This window comes from Amyelois transitella, chromosome 7 (assembly GCF_032362555.1).
Source record: "Amyelois transitella isolate CPQ chromosome 7, ilAmyTran1.1, whole genome shotgun sequence".
Taxonomy (NCBI): Eukaryota; Metazoa; Arthropoda; class Insecta; order Lepidoptera; family Pyralidae; genus Amyelois; species Amyelois transitella.
In genome coordinates this window covers 6,337,501-6,360,300 of record NC_083510.1, presented here as the reverse complement: position 1 = coordinate 6,360,300, position 22,800 = coordinate 6,337,501, and the positions used below count along the sequence as shown (strand labels likewise).

Sequence of the window (22,800 nt, the reverse complement as noted above, 5' to 3'; positions counted from 1 at the left end):
ATTCTTTTTTAGGCGATGGGCTGGCAACCTGTCTCTATTTGAATCTCAATTCTATCATTAAGCCAAGTATCTGAACGTGGCCATTCAGTCTTTTCGAGACTGTTGGCTCTGTCTACCCCGCAAGGGATATAGACGTGACCATATGTATGTATGTTTATTGGGAACCAATCAATTCAACTGATTATGAAATGCTAGTTACTTACTGTTTAATTGTAAACTTTAGGTTTCGTCAAGAATGTATAGTTTTACAATAAATAAATTCAAACATAGGTCTTTTTGCATTCTTCGGATTTCGACGACATCACTAATCTTCCTGTTTGTAACACGGAGTTATTTCGGCTTGGACGCCGCCTACATCCTCATAAAATCCGCAGGTAAAACTCATAAAATCTCATCTGAACGGAAGATTGTCGAATAACACAGTAATAAAATTAAGAACGAAACTGAACTTATGAGTTCAAATTGCATAATGTCGATGCGAACATTGAATAAACACAAACAAGGGTTGTTAAAACACTATATTTAAATAATGTGGAGTTTGGTTAAAACAACAAACAAGACGGACGAAATATATACACATTGATGTTTAATAAATTAGACGGGTAGGTTCTGAGGTAAATGAGCACCGCTGGGGTGGAATCCGTTTTCGTCAGCTACATAATCAACCCTGTACGTAACACCGTCATCGCCCACATATTCGTAGAAGCCCCTAGCCCTGAGGCCTGGACCGGTAGCTGTGTTCTCGAGTTTTCCAGATTCTTCGGCGTTGATTCTGTTTTCGGTTTGGTACGCGTATCGGTAACCGTCGATGTCGACGTCGCCTTCTTGGCGGAGGATCCTCGCGTTTCGCTCGCTGTCCTGCGAGACCCTAGAGAAGGGTTGTGCGACTTGAGCGTAGTAAATGGGTGTCGATGAAGCGGCGGGAACTACAGGTGCGACCGCTACTGGGGCTCGGAAGAAGCTGCGAAAAATAAGAAAATTAATTATTAGTAATGCAGAAATTTTTAAAGTAAATCTGATACCTACAATCGTAATGATTTTATCCTCTTTATCTTCAAATGTTTTCAATTCAATCTCATACCGGTGTCCTGGTATTATAAAAAAATTCTTAAAGTTTTCAACAGTATGCGAGGATGATGGTTTTTTCAGTAAAATCAGCAATTATTCAAATTTATAGTTACCTTATTTTATCTATTAAAGATTTTCATTTATTTACCTTGGCACGACCCTAGTTTGTTGCACTAGATATGGATTGTACGCGGCCCTGCCATCCCCGACGTGAACATATTTTCCTTCGTCGGAATGCCTGTAACGACCGTCGTCGCCACCATACACGCCAGGCCTATACCGGCCATCATCCTGAGCATTGCTCGCCACCACTCCCAGCACCAACACACCAAACTGCACAAACAATAAACACATTATTCACTTAATCAACAATTATGTCAAACAACACTACATATCCAAAGCCACTCCACTTACCGCGACAAGTTTCATTTTTTTTTTTCAAATCTTTTGAACGTTAAAAAACGAATGATCCACTTTTAGACTAAACGTTCCTTTTATACAATCGTTAATTTGAATAGAAATAATTATTGCACAAATATCTTGAGATAAACTTCAAAAAATGTAAATTTTATTTGTTAAATCGATATTTAGTGCAACATAAATGGTATGGTGATAAATTAAAGCATCACCAAATCTCATGAAAATTAGATCATTCTACGACAAAATCTAACGTTTGGCATTGACATATTGTATTAAATGAGACAGCAACATCGATAAATTACTACTACATTTAAATACAATTCAAATAAAAATGCTAAGAATCAGAGACGATGAAACGTTTCAAAATTTCATAAAATTTCGATCTAGGATCTCATGATTTCGTAGTTCATAGTTTATATGTAGAAACTATGTAGTATTATACTATGTAGAAACTAGAGAATCCTTCATTCTGATATATCAAATTACCTAATTAAAATACAAATTACTTAACTACAATAAAATAAAATTCTCATTTAAACTATATTATTTTAGTATGTTATTTGGTAAAATATATATAAAATTGCAAACTAAAATAATATATATATTAAATAATAATATATATGTATTATTTAAATGTTCTGAAATAATATAACATTTCATCCTAATTCAAGTAAATAAGATTCATCATATCTATATATGTACATATAATAAAACAGTAAAATATTTTGTCTGTACATTTAGTATTTTCGACTGAAATGGTTAGAGGGACACTTTGAATGAATAATAGAAAGCAAAAATTATTTTTTTAACTTTTTTGTCTTTCTGTCTGTATGTATGATCATGCCGAAAGTACTAAACCGATTTACTCAAAACTTTCACCAATTGCTTTGTTTTGACTCAGAAAAACATTTAAAGTTTGTTTCATCAAAATCGGTTCACAAAAAAAAAATTATCGACATTTGAATGAACTCAAGGCATCAGTTCGTCTGCAAATAAGTTACGAAATTTAAAATTCAAAGTAATTATACCTATAACATATAAATATAAGTGAAAATCAGTTTGATAATATCCTGGTTTTGCCGCACATAACATGCGTAATTCTCACGTAAAAAGATTTTTGGTTTGTTAGTCTGCTTTAATTTCACACCACCGCAACATCCTCGATGGTCCAGTGGTTGGCGCGTGATACTGTGAAGTTGGTGGTCCAAGTTCGAGCCCCAACAAAAACAAGATATTTTTTTTATTTATTTCACATTATTGTAGATTCAACTCGAAAACGCGGACAAAGTCGCGGGCTACAGCTAGTAAGAAAATAAAACAAAAGCTCTATTTTAAATATACTACAGGTGTATCTAAATTTATTCATAAATAATTCAGTCCAATGTCACACAATATATGTATATATGTTCATTGTTTTGTGACTTCGTCTACTATTCTAACAAACACTTCGTATTCTAGTTTGAGTGTAGTCTTCATGTTAGCACTATTGATGTGGTTATCGAGAATCTTCGTTCCTTTAAAGCTGTAGTAGGAGCCTGAATGTTTGCCATTGTCTGAAGCCGGCCGAGGTGGGTATCTGTCGACAGAGTTTTTTTAAATTACCAACAATGTGAGATGATTGTATATGAGTTTTTTAAGATAGGTGTATTTTGTATGATGGAATCTAATTTTTTTTTTCATTTCGTCTTTATTATTTGTCTTAACTATATTTTATCAAAAAAAAATATCGTATAGTAAATTTTGAATGATTTCTTTAAGGTTTAAGATAACTTTTTTTAACACTGTATGAATTCTGTTCCTGTATAATATAATATGACCCATAACCGTCTTTACAAAAATCATACTTATGTGATCGTAAAAATTTGATTCAATGTTTGTGCAGCTGAGCACCTATTATAACTGCGCTATTCTTTTCATAGTCCTTTAAAAATATGTAACTAAAGGGTTTCAAAGTTAAGCTTATAGAAATAAATACTTACTGCGTCGTGAATCCGTCTTTTTCATCATCACTTTTACTATTTAAATAATGGCACTTCACAGCAGTTTCCCTGTTCCCAAACACTTTCATATAATGATTTACGCTTCCATCGGATTCTTCTCCGAAGAGGGTGTCTATTGAAACGTATTTTTCAATTAGCTCCTTAATCAGTGAGTGCATATATGGAAATCTTGCAGCATAGAACTTACGGCCGATGTATTCAATTTTATCTGGCCTTTCAGATCCGTCTGGTCCTTTATTGAATTCATCTTCACCAGATCCTTCATCACCATATCCTCCTTCGCCACCGTAACCTCCTTTACCTCCATATCCGCCATTGCCACCATTTCTGCCATTAGGCCCAAAGCCACCATTAGGGCCAACTTGGTGGACATATGGGTAGTCCGGGTACAATCCCTGCACATAAATGTAAGTATACCTTCCTTCATCTCCAGGAATATATTTGCCCTCGTCTAAGGGCCTATAGTACATGCCGTCATCATGTAAATTGTATTTCTTAGGATGATACTTGCCATCATCATACGCAGAGCAGTGAACAATAACTAAATAGGAAAGGAGAACCTGAAATTTAAAATAAATTAATATTACACAATATGCTTATAAGTACCTACTACAACAACAAGAGAGCGCCCGCGGCTACATCTATCGGCAAAAAACGATAAATCTCATTTTCTCCCGTTCCCGCGGGAATTTTCAAAATCTTTTCTTAGCGGATGCCTACATCATAGCTATCTGCATGGCAAATTTCAGCTCGATCGGTCCAGTTGTTTGGACTGTGCGATGATAGATCAGTCAGACAATCACCTTTGCGCCTTATGCATACATATATGCACACGTCTATATCTCGAATGGGGTAGACAGAGCCAACAGTCTTGAAAAGACTGAAAGGTCACGTTCAACTGTATGGCTTTATGATGGAATTGAGATTTAAATCGTGACAGGTTGCGAGCCTATCGCCTACAAAAGGTTTCCCAAGATAATAGGCTTATCTCTAAGTCGCCTTTTACGATATCCATGGGAAAGATGTGGTTCTATTCTTAAATGCCAAAAACGACATAGCAGGCGTTTTATTTATATAAATAACAATGAATTTTTTTCCCACCAGATGACAGAAACAGTTATTTTTTCTAATCTTCAGTAATTAATACATACGTCAAATCTTAAACTAATTAGTGCTTACAGTTACGGTAAAATCGTCTACTTAATAACATTACAAAACCTTTTCACCACATCAAACAACACTTTAGGCTGTTTTATATGGTTTAAAGCCGGTATGCACCTAATAGGAAATACAGTATGATAGTCATCTCATTATTTAACCTTGCTCCACATTTTAGTCTGTAATATTGCGCATCATTTTATTGGAGTGCGTGTAATTTAGACATCTTGCTTTATTGATATCTTTTTAAACATTATTGATATGATTGTTTTTCATTAATAATTTAAATAATTAAATACGAGATAAATAAAAAATCTAAAAATAGTTCCTAGTTATCGATAGTCAAAACATAAGTGCGTTCTTTTTTGTGTAAAAACTTTTTTACAAAATACCAATCTATGCACACCAAACGTCTAAAGAGTATTTTTAAATCTTGTTAAGAGGCAGGCACGAGGATTCCAATACATTGACGTCAATGAGTTATTGGTTAAATTAATGTAGTTTTGTGATTAAAAAAAATTGTGGTTATTTACTTAAAATAAGGTTCAAATTGATAAATCAACAATTCCACATACTTATTCTTTAAATATTATATTGAATGTTTTTATTTATTAGTCGTTCGCCGCGAACTTAGACCTCACAAACACTTAAAATTTTTGATAAATTGCAAATATCTCTAAAATTACTTTGATTCCACACGATCTTACAATACACACTTTTAATTTCATTAAAATAGGACCAAGGGTTCCAAAGTTATCGCGTTCCAAACATACATACATAGGTACATGCATAAAATGTATTTTCGCCTCAATTTGATTGGTAGACCTCACTCGCTTCGTTCTCTTCGTCCTAAGCCTCTATCTTTTATATTATGACCTTTGCAACTTTAGGGCTGTGCTCTACTAAATATTTTTGATATTCGATAGGGCACAGTCCATTGCACGAGTAAACCAGTTTGCTTTAAAACAAACACGGTCGCCTTAACTTTGGAATAGGACTTAGTTTAACATTACAACACATATATTTTGCATTTTAACTCACTTACAATACTTACAACACATATATTTTGCATTTTAACTCCTTAAAGTAACTCGTAGTCTAAAAATCCAAAATCACGATTCACACATCTGTAATAAGATTGATTATATTAAATTGTCATGTTTTACTTTAACACCACCGCCTTAACCTAACCAAATCAAAATATTTTTACATTGACATTTATTTAACATTTAAATGATGAATAAATTTGGACAATTCATACCAAAGTGGAACAGACTCCTTAAATCAAGGTGTGGCGAGGTCGGGCAGAAGAATTAGCATAGTATAAATGTTTATAATATTTCCGTGGTAGATGGAAGCCGCTCGCGATTTGGATCAGTTTACACTTGCTCCCATACGACCCCAGCGCAGGGCGTCACACGACCGACTTGCGGTATGATCGTTATTCCCGAAGAATGCATGCGGTTGGACCTTCAGCGATTTGCATAAAATAAAAATGAAATTTAATGCAACAAAGTAAGCGAAGCATTCCGATTATAATGGTTTATTAACATTCAAATGGCTGCGTTTATGACATGTGATATGATGAGTTTCCTTGTTATTCCCAGAATGAAAAGGAATCTTCGTCTATTAAGAGATATCTAGACATTAGTTTTATTATGACAAATGGTCCATAAGTAATCGTTCAGGGTTTTTAAGTTTACAAAGGTTTATAAGTTTCGCACTTGAAGGCTATTTAATGACATTAAACTATTATTTATTTTTTGTAAGAATATTTAAAAATATCGTTATATGGATTGTTGCCTTTAAGTCAATGATAAGGCAGTAAAGATGTGACTCTTTGTCATACTCTCAGTCTTCGAGAATTTCTGTTAGTTTATTATTTTTTAAAATAAACATATTTCTACAGAGTACTTAAGGATATAAATCCGTGAAAAGAAAACCTACAAACTACATCGAAAAGGTGATGTATGTAGATGATGCAAAAGTGGTAATACGAGGATTATAGCTATAAGAAAAATACTGTCTCTGCCTTCCCCTTCGGGAAAGAAGCGTAATTTTATGTATTTATTGAGGATAACATGAATTTTTTCGACTTTTTTTCAAAAATAATTTTTCACTTATAAGCTGGATTTGTATTATTATTTTTGTTTAATTGATAATTCAAATTGTTCCATAACACTTTTGTCTTATCCTATTCCAATTTCAAAATAATAAACAAATGACTACGTTAAATATATAGGTATATTTTAATTGCTTACTTATGTCTACTTCTTACATACAACATACTAAATATTCTTCTAATAGAGTTATAAACTTAAGTATCGTTAATGATTACGGTGCATAATTAAAATACCCATCTTAATTGAGGTGTAAACATATCAATCCATACGTATAATAAAATTGTTACTTACTTATATCTTATAATTATAATAATAACTTATTTACGTATTTGAAATATATTGCCGATAAATTGATATGTGGAGCCTATACCTATATGGCCAAAAGGGGCCGAAAACCTGATTGTTAGAATTTCTGTATGTTTGTCCATCTTTCCAGCTGTATCTCTATATGTTTTTAGTACTCGCATCGTCCTATTCATAACATAGACTAGTACATTTGTATTGTTCATATAATTGACATTTAAGGTGCTATTATAGATGAATTTAACATTTCAAAAAACAAAACGAAATTGGGTGTTTTGTGACCTTTAAATTATTTATTCTATTGTATTAGTACAATGTGTCTTAATATAACCAAGTGCCATTTTTAAATTTTCTTTAGCCGTATCCGCAGCTATTTAACAGTTTCTCAGAAATCCCTTAATTGATTCTGTTTACCGAATTTCAATTAGGTACAAATTTTATAATTATTTTTAAGACTGCAATCTCAAGATGCAATTGGAAAATTCATTTCAAAAATTAAAATGGCAAGACTAACTTTTAGCTTTTTAAGACACAATAGCTAATACGTTGTACGTTATAGGCTGTACGTGTACTGTGAATTGTTTTTATAGAAAATCCAGTTTGATAATAATAAATGGCAAGTTAATAGTTTTAGGATTTACGTCATTAAAAATAATCCAACACAAGTAAAAATTTCATTACATTTATTTATTAAATTACAACTAATACAGATCAGAAGATTTATTACAACAGAAACTTAAGGTTATGGGCAAGGTACTAGCACGCGAACATCAAATCTACTTAAGGCAAATGGGCGCCAGTGGGTTGGAAACCGTTTTCGTCAGCGACGTAGTCGACTCTGTAGGTGACACCATCAGGTGCTACAAATTCGTAAAATCCAGTGACCCTCAAGGCACCTTGTTCGCTGTCAACTTGGTCGACCTTTCCAGATTCCTCAGCGAGGATTTTGTTCTCAGTCTCATAGAGGTAGTGGTAACCGTCGGGGTTGACATCAGTGTCTTGGCGGATAATGCCGTATTTGTAGTCGTAACTACCACCGCTGGGGGGAGCATTGCCGACCTTGGCGAAGCTGCTGGCTGAATTGCTGCTAACTGCGCTGACTGTGGACACTTTGGGGACTCCGAAGACACCGCGGCCGGCGGCGGCTGAGGCTACGACACCGACACCAGACCCGGCACCGGCACCGGCGACACCACCAACTCCAACATTGCCAACACCAACATTACCAGCTCCAAAGTTGCCAACTCCAACGTTGCCAACACCCCTAAAAAGAATTTATTATCAGTAACTTTAAAAAAAATTACCAGTAAGATATTAATCAAACTTAATTGCTTATTTCTATTTATTATGCAATATACAAGCACTGCAAGCACTAACAATTTAGATTTAGACAATTATAGACTTGATATATTTTAGAGTAATATAGCGACATCTACCAAACTACTGATAAATCAAAAAGTACGTATCGTATGTATAATTTTATCACAAATATAAACCAATCTACATAAATCACTACAGCGATGCCATCTTTCTAAGGCAAATTTGATTATATATTGAATACCTAAACATATTATTTATTCTATGAATGTTGAATCGGTTTGAAGCCTAACAAGTATTACTTTTTCAAAAAGTAACAAGTTTACCTAATATTTTAACGGCATGCTTTATGGACACCGAACTTAGTAAGTTAATTAGCAACAACTCACAACAAATTCAGTGTCATTGAAAACATTGGAATATCAGAACGTAGAAGTAATCATAAGTTAAGAGATTTTTTTCATATTAAAAGTAACGCCAGGCCGAGACCTAAAACACAATGACTGAAGGTACAATAAAGAAAGGTAGGAGAGATTAACCTGTATGCGTTGTTGTCAGGAGTGTAGGCACCGCCTGGACCTCCTGGGCCGCCAGCGTCGCTGGATCCTGTGTAGAACCCACCAGCCCCACCACGGTCGCCTCGGTCACCACTGTTGCAAAAGGAATTTATTTATTTATGAAACACAGCATCACAAATCAGGAAAAATATATGTATTATTATTTGATTTTTAAAACGATGAACTTTAAAAAAAAGCAGTAACAATAACCAATACTAGTATAATTATTAATTGTATTCGGCCGAAAAACACAATTTTCTATTCATTAAATCTTGGTAAAATATATGACCGAGCTGACCCTATCCAACGAATAAGATAAACTTTCATAACGAACTAATGTCACGATATAGATATGGATGGATATGGATGGAGTGGGCTGGTCATATTGCCAGGAAGTCTGAATCTTGGTGCAAAAGATTGCTAGACTGGAGACCTTGGGACCAAAAGCGACCCAGGGGAAGGCCACAAATGAGATGGAAAGACGACATCAAGCAGGTGGCGGGCAGCAATTGGACTCTTACTGCCCAAAATAGAGAAGAATGGAAGGAGATGAAGGAGGCCTACATCAGAATGCTGATAGAAGAAGGCTAAGAAGAAGAAGAAGAAGAAGAAGATATGGATGCTACATATGTTAAGTATAAAAAACAAGGAATAAACGCACTAAATGATAATTATATCAAAACAACTACACAAAAAGTTGAAGACCTTCAAAAGTGCCATTGAATTTATCTTTAAAGCTTAATTATTATCAAAATGTCACCGGAAAAATCAAGAAATGTAAATAAAGAACAGCTCTAATGTAGATGGTTGTGTGGGTCACAAAATACATTTTATAGAGTTCTACGACTAATTTAAACTATAAGGCCCTTCGTATATGATAAGTAAATTTTTATTTTTATTAGCCTTTACTGTGTATCTTATATTATCTATATGTCTTAGGCAAAGGGTAAACCTTCAGTTTGTCGAAATAATGCATTTAGATTAAAAAGGAAAACATTACTTACATGTTTTCCTTTTTAATTTAAATGAATTTTTTCGTGTTCCGTGTGGTTCCCGGCGCCAGTACAAAAAAAAAGGACCACTACATCTCTTTCCTATGGATATCGTAAAAGGCGACTAAGGGATAGGCTTACAAACTTGGGATTCTTTTTTTAGGCGATGGTCTAGCAACCTGTCACTATTTGAATCTCAATTCTATCATTAAGCCAAATGACTGAGCGTGGCCTATCAGTCTTTTCAAGGCTGTTGGCTCTGACTACCCCACAAGGGATATAGACAGGACCATATGTATGAATGTACATTACTTACATTAACGCAAAACTAGATCATGACTCTTTCCGGAAGAGGTAGGACATTGTTCCACTTACTACGATCCCTCCCAAGCAGTAAAATAGTCCTATTATGTAAAATTTAATTGCCAAAAAGATATGTAAAAGTCATGTTTAGGTGTTAGATGTGACAGCGTATACTATAAAAGCATACAATGACAATCTTTTGCACTATAAATTTATAGAGCAAAAATAATCTATAAACTCTAGATATAAAAATTTACTTAATCGATTTATATCATCTTTAAAGTAGGTATTATAATAAGTTAAAAAAGAACGATTATGTAACTTCTTGTTTTACAAAAATGTTTGAATGGGTCTGTACAGTTCTGATTGGCGTTGTAGCAATTCCAAATAAACAACTATATTGGATATAAAGATCGTTGTTTAAGTACATTTGATGTAACAGAAGTTCTACAAAAGTGCAATTTGACGTTATTATAAAGTTTTTAAATGCCGATATGTAATGTAAATGTACAATCATTTTTGACATCTTTTATAGTTTCAATTTAAAGTTATTTCAAAGTAGTTAGTTAGTTTATAGAAGTTAATAGAGGAATTTAACTTACTTATACTTTCCGGAGTCATCATGTACATAACGCCCGGAATTGTCGGCTCTTGAGTTGTAGCGGCCGGGGTCGTAGCGGCCAGGGTCGTAGCGACCAGGGTCGTAACTACCTGACGTAGCAGCGGCAGTAGCTACGACTCGCGGCACATTCGAAGGAAACACATTTCTGCAACAACCATGATATTAAATATAAGGAGGAATCGGTCTGTTTAATCTATACATATAATAAAATAGTAAGAATATTTTGTCTGTACATTTAGTATTTTTGGCTGAAATGGATAGAGGGGCACTTAGAATGAATAATAGGAAGCAAAAATATTTTTTTTTAATTTCTTGTCTGTCTGTCTGTATGTATGATCACGATTATCTCCGAAAGTACTGAACCGATTTACATAAAAATAACATATACTTAGGGTAAAGTAGAAAGATAATGAGACCTAACGAGATTTTTGAAACTATCAATAGTCTGGGCTTTCCTGATATCGACAGGGATATTAACGTATTATTTATTCCAATAACTATTTACCATTTACATTATTAATGAAACTTTACATGTAAATAATTACACAGTTTAGTGTACCGACCTGACTTGAGGAGCTGCAAGCGCCACACCCACCGATAGGCAAATTACCTAAAATAAAAAAAAAACTTAGTCTTGTAACCTTTGAATTGGTTAAATTTAATAACTGACATTTATCACTCATAAATTCATAATTTACAATAAATTTATAATAACCACTAATAAAATAAACATTATCACTTTATTTTGACATTCCAATTATAAAGTAGTATTTTTGTATCTTTTCATTGTATTGCATTATTTTCATATCCGCATTTAACTTACCAAGAATTGTCGCATTTTCGTAGCTATCTGACGCGCCTAACTACCCAAATGTGCTATTAAAAAAGTTCAACCTTATTTATACCTTTTTCTACTAATTTTATAAAGTATTCGAGACTGCTTTGTCTCATTTATAATGTGAAGTTTGACATTTATTTACAGCCCAAAGATTCTCAATCTTCATGTCGTTTCAACATTGATTGATTTTGCTGCATTTATTATATGATTAGGTAGATGTATATCATCCAATGAATGAGTCAATTCAATTCTTTTTTTATAATTAGTAGAAATATATGAAAATAAAGCAAATATTATAATATTTAAATTTGTATATTTTATGTAGTATATATATTCATTTATCTATAATAGAAAAGTGCTCTGAAAAATTTCCACCCAGATTTCCATTTATTAGAATTTTTTTACATAACGATTATTAAAAAATATATTTTGCTTTGTATCCTTAACTGATCAAAAATTATAGTATGAAAGACATACACTGAAATGTAGCTATTATAAAATATAAAATAATATTTCCCGGTACTATAAAGTTTGAGCAACATTTTTATCAGCTAATTAATTACTTAGGATGGACCGAATCTTACTCGGTTTGTATAATAAATGAACTTGCTATTTTACACTTGAAAGCAAAAATTCAGACCAAATTCTTTCTCGCAGATAATAATATTGTACCAAGTAAGTACCTCACCAGAGCAAGCTATTTTATTTGTTCATTTTTTACTTTAGCGTCGTTTTTAGTCGTATTAAAGTACATCGCCTTCTGGTGTATTTCTGTTTTTTAGTCCCTGAGAAGAAGAAACCTTTGCATACATTTTCCCCTAACCGTATATTCAGTTATCAACAATCGGCATTCAATCTTCTCATAATAAAATGACAAATACGAAAGTGAGTTAATTTGTTTGTTTGTTGCCTCTTCACAGCCACTGAACCGATCTGCATGAAATTTCTGCATACATATAATGTAAAGTACGAAGAAGGATCGTACACTCCGGTAAAAACTATTGATCTCCCTTTGGCCACGATTCTAGTACAAGAACTAAAACTATGCTTAACTCCAAAAGTGGAGATGCAACCAAGAGTCATGATAAAATGCCAGTTGGATTATTAATTAATGATAAACAATAATTACTAATCGAATACATATGCGTATATGAATAGTGCTATCCTGCAGTTCACAAATCAAGATTCAATGAAGTTCCAAACTCGTCTTAAAATATTGGAAATTTTGAAATCTTTTATTATTAATTTACAAAGGTACACTTTTCTTTGCTCATAAGTGTATATTTATGATACATATACAACACGCTTTTGCTATCCACCACTCCACACCGGCCATGTTTCAAGGCCGTGTCAATACTCTTCGGATAACGACTGGTTTATTGGACATTAACGTACAATATGGTATCCTGTCCCGAACACATCTTGTATGATTTACAGTCGTTTGTTTAAATTTTCTCTTTTATTGTATCAAAATAAGGAAAACTACTTTTTAAAAATCGGTTTAAGTATTTAAGTGTTTAACTATTCCTAAAAACGAACTTCTTTCTGAATCTTATTGCCTATAAAAGTCATACAGTCTGTACATCATTCATACAATCATTAATAATGTTAACGATTCTTCCATTACTCTACATAGCTTCATACATTTCAAAATTGATCTTTTTAGCTTTCTGCTATTCAAAACAGCTTTGTTTTTTTAAGTTACATCAGATTGCAAGTGTGATAGTGATATTGAAAGAAGAGTAAACGCGGGGAACATGGTGAATGGAGCATTGCAAGCCTTTATGAGCAGTCAGAAACTGTCCAAAAAAGCTCGCCTGTCTGTGCATAGGGGTGTGTTGGGTAATGAAAGTTGGGTGTAGCAAAAGAAGCACAAAAGCAGAATAAATGCGGTGGAAATGAGCGTTAAGGAGTATGATGGGTGTAAAATTGAGTGAGCAGATAAGAAACAGAGTGATAAGGGAATGTTAAGATCTGAGAAAACGGTATGTTAAGATGGTTTGGTCATGTGAAGAGGATGAGAGTAAACAAGTTGACTAAGCAAATATAAAGAAGAGTATGCAGGGAAAGGTCAGAGTGGGAAGGCCTATACGAACGTATCTTGATCAAATTAGTCCTGGCAAAAGGTCAGGTCAAGAGTACGCAAAACCGCCGAGTTAGCATGAAGAAAGTTATATATGTAGATGAAGCAAAATAAGTAGGTATGCAAAGATCGTGGCAAGTGGAAAGATGAAGTCTCTGCCTACCCCAACGAGAAGAAGGCGTGATTTTAGGTATGTATATATATAAAGCAGCTTTATTACAGTGTTTTAGTTGTATTGACAAACACATAACATAACATAACTATAACATCTATACATATAGATAATAAATCTGTAGAAGGGTCAATTCTGTACATTGAAAATATTGAAAAAATAAATAGCGGGGGGTGTTACTGGATAGACACAAAAAACGAATATGTGATTTAAAAAAAATTTGTCTGTCTGTCTGTCTGTATGTCAGGCATCACGTGAAAACTAACGGTTCGATTTCGATGAAACTTGCTATAATTATATCTTATTATCCTGGGCATAAAATGGGATACATTTTATTCTGGAAAAATACGTAAAAAAAATTTAATTAATATTGTATGCGTGTAATTTTAAACCGTGCTTTTCAGCGCGACCTTTTTGATTAATGGATTTGGTGTCATTTCTAAGACTGTTCCGATCAGTTATTTGTAAATACTTTTGTAAATATTATCGTACGTACCTAGTTTAAGTTTTCATCGTAAATAAGTATATTTAGGTTGGTATTTTATTTTCTTTTTGTTTATCTTTGAAAACATAATACATATGAAAACATAGGTATAGTAATTAGATTATAAGGTAAAGTAGGTTAGTTTGAAATAAACCAACCACGCGAAGACCGACATCCACGCGGACGGAGTCGCGAGCGGAAGCTAGTCTTTTATAATTTTCACCGAAATTAAATTAAACTAAGTACTTACTATTAATTCTGTATGCTTTTGCATATTTGTTAAAACCAATTCACAGTACTGTTTCACTTGAACGGCTATTATATTTACATACCAGATCTCATGCACTACCTTTATATACTCGTTCCACTAATATTCATCAATACTAATACGATAAGTATGATATTTTCAATACTATGTCAAAGTAGGCTTACCTTGTCATCTGCGCAAAATACTTATGGTGCATCTAATGCAATGAAGTAATATTGAAACTAAACTAACCACCATATATGCATGTCAGGTAATGAAGACAACGTTTATGAGATATAAACTATATTTTTTATTATTACATCTTTACCTAGTATTATGCAAATTACGAGGTGTAAAACATTAATTTTCTTAATTATTATGTTCGTTGTAGGCGTACACGATTCATTGGCTTACTATGGTTCATTACAATAACTCTTTAAATTTCGCAGAATCCAATACAACCACATAAGTATGAAATAAAAAATTACTAAATTCTCATTACCTACCTAGCCATAGTTACTTTCAAACTCAATAATTGGCTTAGCTTACCACAGCATAAAAATAATGCAATTATTTAAAGATGACTTGCATTTTGCGATATTTGAAGTACCTAGATATTTCCGTACTTTGGTGCCGTGTGGTTCCCGGCACCGATAGATAAAAGAATAGGACCTCTACAACTCTTTCTCCTGGATGTCGACTAAGGCGTAAAAACTTGGGATTCTTCTTTTAGACAACAGGCTAGCAACCTGTCACTATTTGAACTTCAATTCTATCATTAAGCCAAACGTGATTATATGTATGTATGTATATAATTATGGAAATAGACCCATTTTCGGTTAAATTTAAATTAACGGTTTCGGTACAAAATATTACTTTTATTATGACAACTGGATATCTAATAATATTAAATGTTTGCCCACTGAAAAAACATACATACCTACTACATTCATAAAGTCACGTCTTTATCCCTTACGGTAAGTGTAGATAGAGCTCAATATCTCTAAAATACTAGAAGGCCACGTTCATTCAACTGTATTCAAATTCAGATAGTGACTCTCCGGAACACTTTAAAAGATACATGTAATCATAATAATTTTATGACGGTACTTACATTAGGTGCTTTGTATTTCTTTTGGGATACCAATAACATGATATTATAGGCCAAAGCTTTAAAGCATGTATGTCAAATTATATTGTTTATTTTATTTTAGATACATAGTCCTTATACCGCAAAAGATATTCTATTTTTACGATTTATAACTAACACAAGCAGATATCTGCCAATATTATATCAAATACTTATGCAAAATTATAATAGGTAGGTAGTTAAAACTCCGTTATGTGTTTTTGTTAGATACATTACTTATCATATTATTAATACTGATTTTTATCTTCCAGTAACATATAGAGTGGGTGGATTGAAATAATAAAATACTATGAATACTTAATTATTTATTTGTCCTTGGATCCAGCATGACGAAATCATTATAGGTAGGTAGTTCTAAACGAATCTCAACGAAAAGTATATTCGGACGAGATCGACCGACCGACCTGAATGTAAAATAAAAGTTATTACTGGTCTATAAATTTTTTAAGGATCCTACATTAATTAAAATAAATTTACGTTTTTTTTTACTTTTCAAACAATATAATTTTGTGTGCCTTTATATTTCGTACATTTTTATTAATAAACGCAGGATAGCAGATTTTTCCACTTAAACAATTTGAAGCAAATATTATAATTAATGCAAAAATAGCACAAAATATAACAATGAAGACTTATTTTTACAAGGACATCATCAAATTAAGCTTTAGAGCCTTTACATTAATTAAATTAACATGTTATTATTGTGACTTTGCTCTTATTTTAGCGTAGGAGAATTCAACATTTAAGACTTTTTTGTGTTCAAGTTGTCCTGGGTTAGCCAATATAGGATTTCATAATAAAAGAAACAAACATTTTATCAGGCAAGGTTAAGAGGATTTCAGCAACTCAGAAAAAGGGACCATTCCTGAAAATATCGTTTTCAATAACCTGTTAAAGTGCCCGAAACCGCCGAGCTTGCATGAAGAGAGTTATGAATGTGGATGAAGCAAAGGAAGTATGCAGGGATCGTGGCAAGTGGAAAGAGGTAGTCTCTGCCTACCCCTCCGGGAAAGAGGCGTGAGTTTATGTATGTATGTATGTATGTATAACCTGTTATCGCACTACAAGATATTACATAGCAAATTCACTTTTTACACCAAAGCTATCTCTTCCAAGTAACCTTTGAAATATGGATAAACTTTTATAGGGAATATGTTTGTGGGCGGCGTTGAGATAATTATTGTTTTACCCGCGCTTTATCGCCACAAAATATTTTTACATATCCAATGGAAACTATAGTTTTAATCGGAATGACATGTGTCTACCCTATGTCCTTCTCCAGATTCTTTTATACATATATACGAAATTTCAAGAACTGACTGAATCAATTGTGTAGATAAATTGTGAACCTAACAAACAAAAAACTTACTAACGCATTTATAATACTAATTGGGATGCCTATGCTCAAAATACCTAGATATCTACTAATTTTAAATACCTAATCTATTAGTTTACCTACATAAAATGGTAATAGGAACAAAAATAATGCATCAAATCAAAACATTTCTAAACAGGACTTGTTAACGTTACCAAATAAATACTAAAAGTAATGGTAACGGTCATTTTCGAAAAGTTATGACTAAGTAATGTAAGCTTATAACGTTATATAACGATATTAAATTACGTTAACATCGTTAGAGGAAAGTAACCAAATATGGGCTACCATTTTGTATTTGCCTCAAAAATAAAAAACTATTAAAAAATTAACCATTTATTGTGGTCAAAATAATCACACATACATTTTTAAAGAGCTAAGTAACAATCATATGTTCTTAATATTATTATATATTATTATCTTGAGCATTAAACAAAATATCAAAATAGATTCTAAATATGGAACAGGTACTTAAATATAGGCTACTAATAGAAACTTAATATGTCTTCTACGAAAATAACAATTATAAATATTTACCTTATAAGAGATCAAATTACTTTGGTAGATGGAAGAAATCACATAATTTACTTACAAAAATCACATATCCAAGTGTCAAACTCTGGCCCAGCACAGTCATTATGTGCCCAGAGCTGACACATTAAACATCTTACCCACAGTTCTCCTGCCTCGTTTTCGGAAAAAAATTCCTGACGCTGCATCGGCAGTATCAGGAGCCTCTCTTCCTATAGGGGCATCTGGTTCACTATCTGAATCAAATTGGACATATTCTTCACTTACACTTTCTTCCTTGGTCTTGGCTTTCTTATTTCCTAAACTTCTTTTCTTTTGCTTGGGTTTCTTATCTTTTGTTTTATTTTCTTTTTCAATTTTCTTCCTATTTGTTGCAATAAGGTCATTTTTATATGGAGACAAAGTTATGACCGAAGCCACAGCAGCCCATATTTAGGACCATAGTAATAGCCCATATTCGGAATTCTTAACTAAAATAAATTTGATCTTGTTCTTTACAAATCATATATAGCAAGCAATAAATCGATCGAAAATCATAAAATTAAACTTATATTTTGCAATAAAACACATGGTTACAGTATTTAGACCTAATTTTCTTTGATTAAACAACACATTGATACGTACCTCAGAAAACTTTTCGACAGCAGCAACACAAAAACAGCTGACAATGGCGACAGCTCGCGCGCGATTGACGAGAGTGAGTGAGTGCGATGTAAAAGCGAATGAATGCGATGGACGATCGTCGTTTGTTGTGTCATTCGACTGTAGGTTTTCGAGAATTGTTACTAGCCCATATTAAAGCACTAGCCCACATTTAGTTACTTTCCTCTACCAATTAACGATAAGAATAGCGATACCAATTATATTATTGATAACGTTACCATTTAGCGTTAAAATATCGTTACCGTTATGTGAAATGAAAAATGTTCTATTCTATAAAATACCTATTGGTAACTAAAGTTTGTCTGTCGTTCGCGACGCGATTATAAGTGTGACTGGTACCGTCATATGAGTATAATAGTAAATGAATCCAAAAATACCTAGCATAACGGTAGGTACTTAATTTATAACGGTAACCTTGTCCAAAAGTAATAACGATATCAATTTTTTAACGGTAATTAAAGCCCTTTTATAAGTACTTAAGGTTGTAGTATAGGTACCTAATTTACTAAAAAATGTAACTTTAGTAATCTACTTATAATAGATATTTCAAAACTTAGATTCATACCTAATTATTTAGCTCAAACAGTGAAATTAGTTAAGAAAAAAAATGTTTGTTTTAATTTTAGGTTTAAACACCTTTATAAATTGATCAGCTATTGTGTGTTTAATCATTCTTGCTATTTTATATTATCATCGTCGCAATGCCGATTGTAACAGTATACGGTACGTCTTTCCCCGAAATACACACTATATCGATCGGTAAGATCGAAAAACAAACTCACTTTCAGATTTATAATTTAAATATTGATGGTTAAGGTTCCTCTTATATTTCATGCATTACTTACTTCATACACTATGATGATAGAAAAAAAGAGGGAGCAGCTTCTTTGTATAAAATTTCTCAAGAATCGTGTTACAATAGAAAAATTAAATACTATACGTAAACTCATAATATTTATTTACAGTTAAACTATAACTATAATGCTGGTTTGTAACAATAATATTCATCTTGTTGCTCGATGCAGTTCCTATAGTTCTTTGGCCATGGTCTTTTTCTTCGTGGTGTTTAGCCCCTACGTTTCTTTTTTGAACTATTAATACTCTTTAGGTGGATGAGCAGCAATGTACGCCAAAGAACGGACGATGGCTTCTGGGATAGGTGGTGGAACAGGCAAGAGGTCACTCTGTGAAACACAAAAACATCATGGTTTAACAGCTTCACCTATTTCTAACAACGCTATTCTTCCCTAGATAATAATGGTCGTTAATTTTTTGGTCGCATAGGTAACACTCCATCGCTACAATTAATCACATGTAACCGTTACTCCCATAAGGTAGCCTGTATGCATATTTTAATTTGTTATTAATTTTATGTACCTAGTCCATATACGTATCTAGTCTTTAAATAAATTATTTAAATAGATAAGATTGCAAACTCTGTTCATTTGTTACTTATCTGGCACTTATTTATACTAGGCCGAACGATTTCAAGGGTTAATTTATTGCTGATTCAATATACTAACATCAGCTCACACTAACAGCCTCAAAGAGCCCGACCTCTTAAATTTAATAAAAAGGAAGAACATTTTTCAACATCACTCACATTTGGCTGGTAACCATTTTCATCCGCAGTGTAATCTACTTGGACTGGTGTACCGTCAGGAGCCACGTAGTGGTATGATCCCTGTACGGTCTGAAAAAGGAAATTTATTAGATGGACTTACTTTGCTGACTTTTCTATCGATAATTTAATAATCCTTGTTTTCCTAGTCTTCAAGGAATGATAGTACCTGTTGTTACCATACTACTTATATTATTACCAAGCTTTTGCCCGAAGCATTCGTTTGACATTTAATTTCATTTTATCTGTAAATTTGATAAATATTTAAGAGCATTTTATTTTACTTACAAGAGCATCAACTTTGTCCACAGTCTTTAGAGAGCCGCTTGCTGAAGCTGCGATACCATTACCCGTCTCATACCTGAAGTTTTGAAATAATTATACTAAGAAATTTACCCTTTTGGCTTAAATACGATTATATTGCCCATTATTATATTGAATATATTGAAATTGTATTATATATATATATATTGATTATATTGAAAACACTAGAATGATTACTGTCAACGAAAGTTCAATTAATTGTATATAGGCAACATAGTTCACATATCAGCATAGATCTCCTTTCGATATAGGTCGACATATAAAAAAATTAAGACATAAAATTAGTGCTTACGCATAAGCAAATCCATCAGCATTAACGTTGATGTCCGATCTCAGGATAGGAGAATCCACATCACTTGAGACACTACTAGTGGAAGGGACCTTCCTGGCTGCGTTCACCGGGTCAGCCACCACTTTTCTCTGTGCCACCACACTCTGCTGCCAGGGCCGGGCCACAGCCGCGCTGGTGACAGCCACGCAAAGAGCTAATACCTGTGAGATTTTGTAGGGAGTCAAGAAAGAGTGCGCTGATCAAAAAAGTACTCATAAACGCTAGAGCAGCGCACTCCTTCCATGATTCGGCTCATATAACCAAAAGGTTGGTAAAGCCATGGGTGATGGTGAGACACATAAATATATATGATTACACCCATATCCCTTGCGGGTTAGACAGCGCCAACAATACTGAAACGTTGAGTTCAGCTGTATAGCTTAATGATGGAATTGAAATTAAAAAAAATTAAAAAACTTGCTTGTTAGTTTACTAGCCCCTCGCCCACAAGAAAAGTCCCAAGTTGCCATCCCAACTAATATGCGTTTGTTTTTTCAGAATTCTGTCTATGATGGCCAAACTACCTTTGTGGTACCATCCGAGATTTTAGGCTCCTATGCTCGTTTAAGATCACAATATATAAAAAAGACTAAAACTGTTTTAATAAAGAGTGATAAATATTATCTGTCTTTGAACTTACCAATAATTTCATTTTATGTATTTCTGTTCGATCCTTACTAAATACTGTCACTGTCTTACCCAAAAACATGCTTTATATATTGCAATACGAGACTGCAAAAAAATAATATTTTTATTGAGGATATTAACATGTGCATGAAAATGACCTTAAGTATCTAGCTTCTTTTATATTAAAAACATCTCTATTAAAATTATGTTTGTTTATTTAGATATAATATGTATATATTTAGAAAACGTAAAACGAATCGAAGCTTTTTCTCAAATGATGGATAATATTTGGTATATTCAAACTGTTTGAATCTCAAAAATAACGCAGATTTTATGGATATTTGACTAATACAATTTTACTTCACAGGTGATACGTCTACCTTATAAAATTTTAAAATTCTTCACATATCGTTGGTGTATCCGGGACTAATGCAAATTTGCTCTTTTAAAAAAAATCGACACGTGTTCCAAATTTGAATATTTTGTATCAGGCTCGATGTACGGATGATACCAATTTTTTTATCTTCTCTTAGCACCCATAAAGTGTCATTGAGATATTTCCATTGTTCATTTTTATTACATTTGTTTTTTTATATTTTTAAGATGTTTTTATTAATAAATAAAAAAATAACTAAGTATTTAACCTGACCCACTTCAAAGACGATAAAGATATATGTACCTATCTATCAGATTAAATTGAAGGTATGTTTTTCTATTTCTTTTATGAGTTTTATGCTTAGATCATATTAATACGAGTATGTTAACTTTAAATATCTCGGTTCTATCATTAAGCCAAATAGCTGAACGTGGCCATTCAGTCTTTTCAAGACTGTTGGCTCTGTCTACCCCGCAAGGGATATAGACGTGATCATATGTATGTATGTATGTATGTTAACTTTAAATATTTGCCGTGTGGTTCCCGGCACTAATAGAAAAAAGAATAGGACCACTACATCTCCCTCCCATGGATGTCGTAAAAGGCGACTAAGGGGTAGGCTTATATACTTGAGATTCTAAGTATAATTTAATATTAATATTGTGAAGTTGACGTTGTTGAAGAAAATGCTGCAGTGCAGTTTGTTACCGCTTCTTCAAAATTCAAAATTCAAAAAAAAATTCAAAATTCAAAGTTTTTATTCATTATTATAGGATATTATTATATCGCTTAATAATTGTCGTATGGTTTAACAACTTGGTTGACGTCAAATAAATTACTTAAAAACTAAGTTTACTGCCGCTTCCAAGGCGTCAGTGCAGAAGAAGCGGTAACAAACTGCACTGCAGCATTTTCATCAACAACGTCAACTTCACAATATTAAATTATACTTAGAATAGAATGTGGACGGGAGAATACATTGTTCACGGGAGATTTATATATTTATGAGATTTAATATTGAAAAAAGAAAAATATATATATATATATATTATGGATTGCCAATTTTAAAAAGATTTATGTACAGAGTGTACTGAAATTTTGATTTAAGTTCAAAT

At 32.9% G+C, this 22,800-nt stretch overlaps 3 protein-coding genes across 3 annotated transcripts; all 3 read right to left on the bottom strand.

Annotated features, from left to right (window-relative positions):
• Positions 1-594: 594 nt before the first annotated feature.
• On the bottom strand, positions 595-14,751 carry LOC106131640 (uncharacterized). Its single transcript, XM_060945123.1, has 9 exons — positions 14,691-14,751; positions 11,427-11,473; positions 10,844-11,008; positions 8,929-9,039; positions 7,868-8,336; positions 3,468-4,048; positions 2,929-3,064; positions 1,217-1,401; positions 595-961 (listed from the first exon to the last, which is right to left on the bottom strand). Exons 1-9 carry the CDS (start codon positions 14,712-14,714, stop codon positions 595-597), a joined length of 2,085 nt encoding a protein of 694 aa, XP_060801106.1. The 5' UTR covers positions 14,715-14,751.
• LOC106131630 (uncharacterized) lies at positions 2,857-6,058 on the bottom strand. The gene is made up of 4 exons (XM_060945170.1): positions 5,908-6,058; positions 5,701-5,773; positions 3,468-4,048; positions 2,857-3,064 (listed from the first exon to the last, which is right to left on the bottom strand). The coding sequence occupies exons 2-4, from the start codon at positions 5,716-5,718 to the stop codon at positions 2,896-2,898; spliced, it is 768 nt and encodes a 255-aa protein (XP_060801153.1). The 5' UTR covers positions 5,719-5,773; positions 5,908-6,058; the 3' UTR covers positions 2,857-2,895.
• Positions 14,752-19,269: 4,518 nt separating the features above from the next.
• On the bottom strand, positions 19,270-21,442 carry LOC106131647 (larval cuticle protein 4). The gene is made up of 5 exons (XM_013330812.2): positions 21,323-21,442; positions 20,644-20,843; positions 20,316-20,388; positions 20,010-20,099; positions 19,270-19,590 (listed from the first exon to the last, which is right to left on the bottom strand). The coding sequence occupies exons 1-5, from the start codon at positions 21,389-21,391 to the stop codon at positions 19,501-19,503; spliced, it is 522 nt and encodes a 173-aa protein (XP_013186266.2). The 5' UTR covers positions 21,392-21,442; the 3' UTR covers positions 19,270-19,500.
• Positions 21,443-22,800: the final 1,358 nt, after the last annotated feature.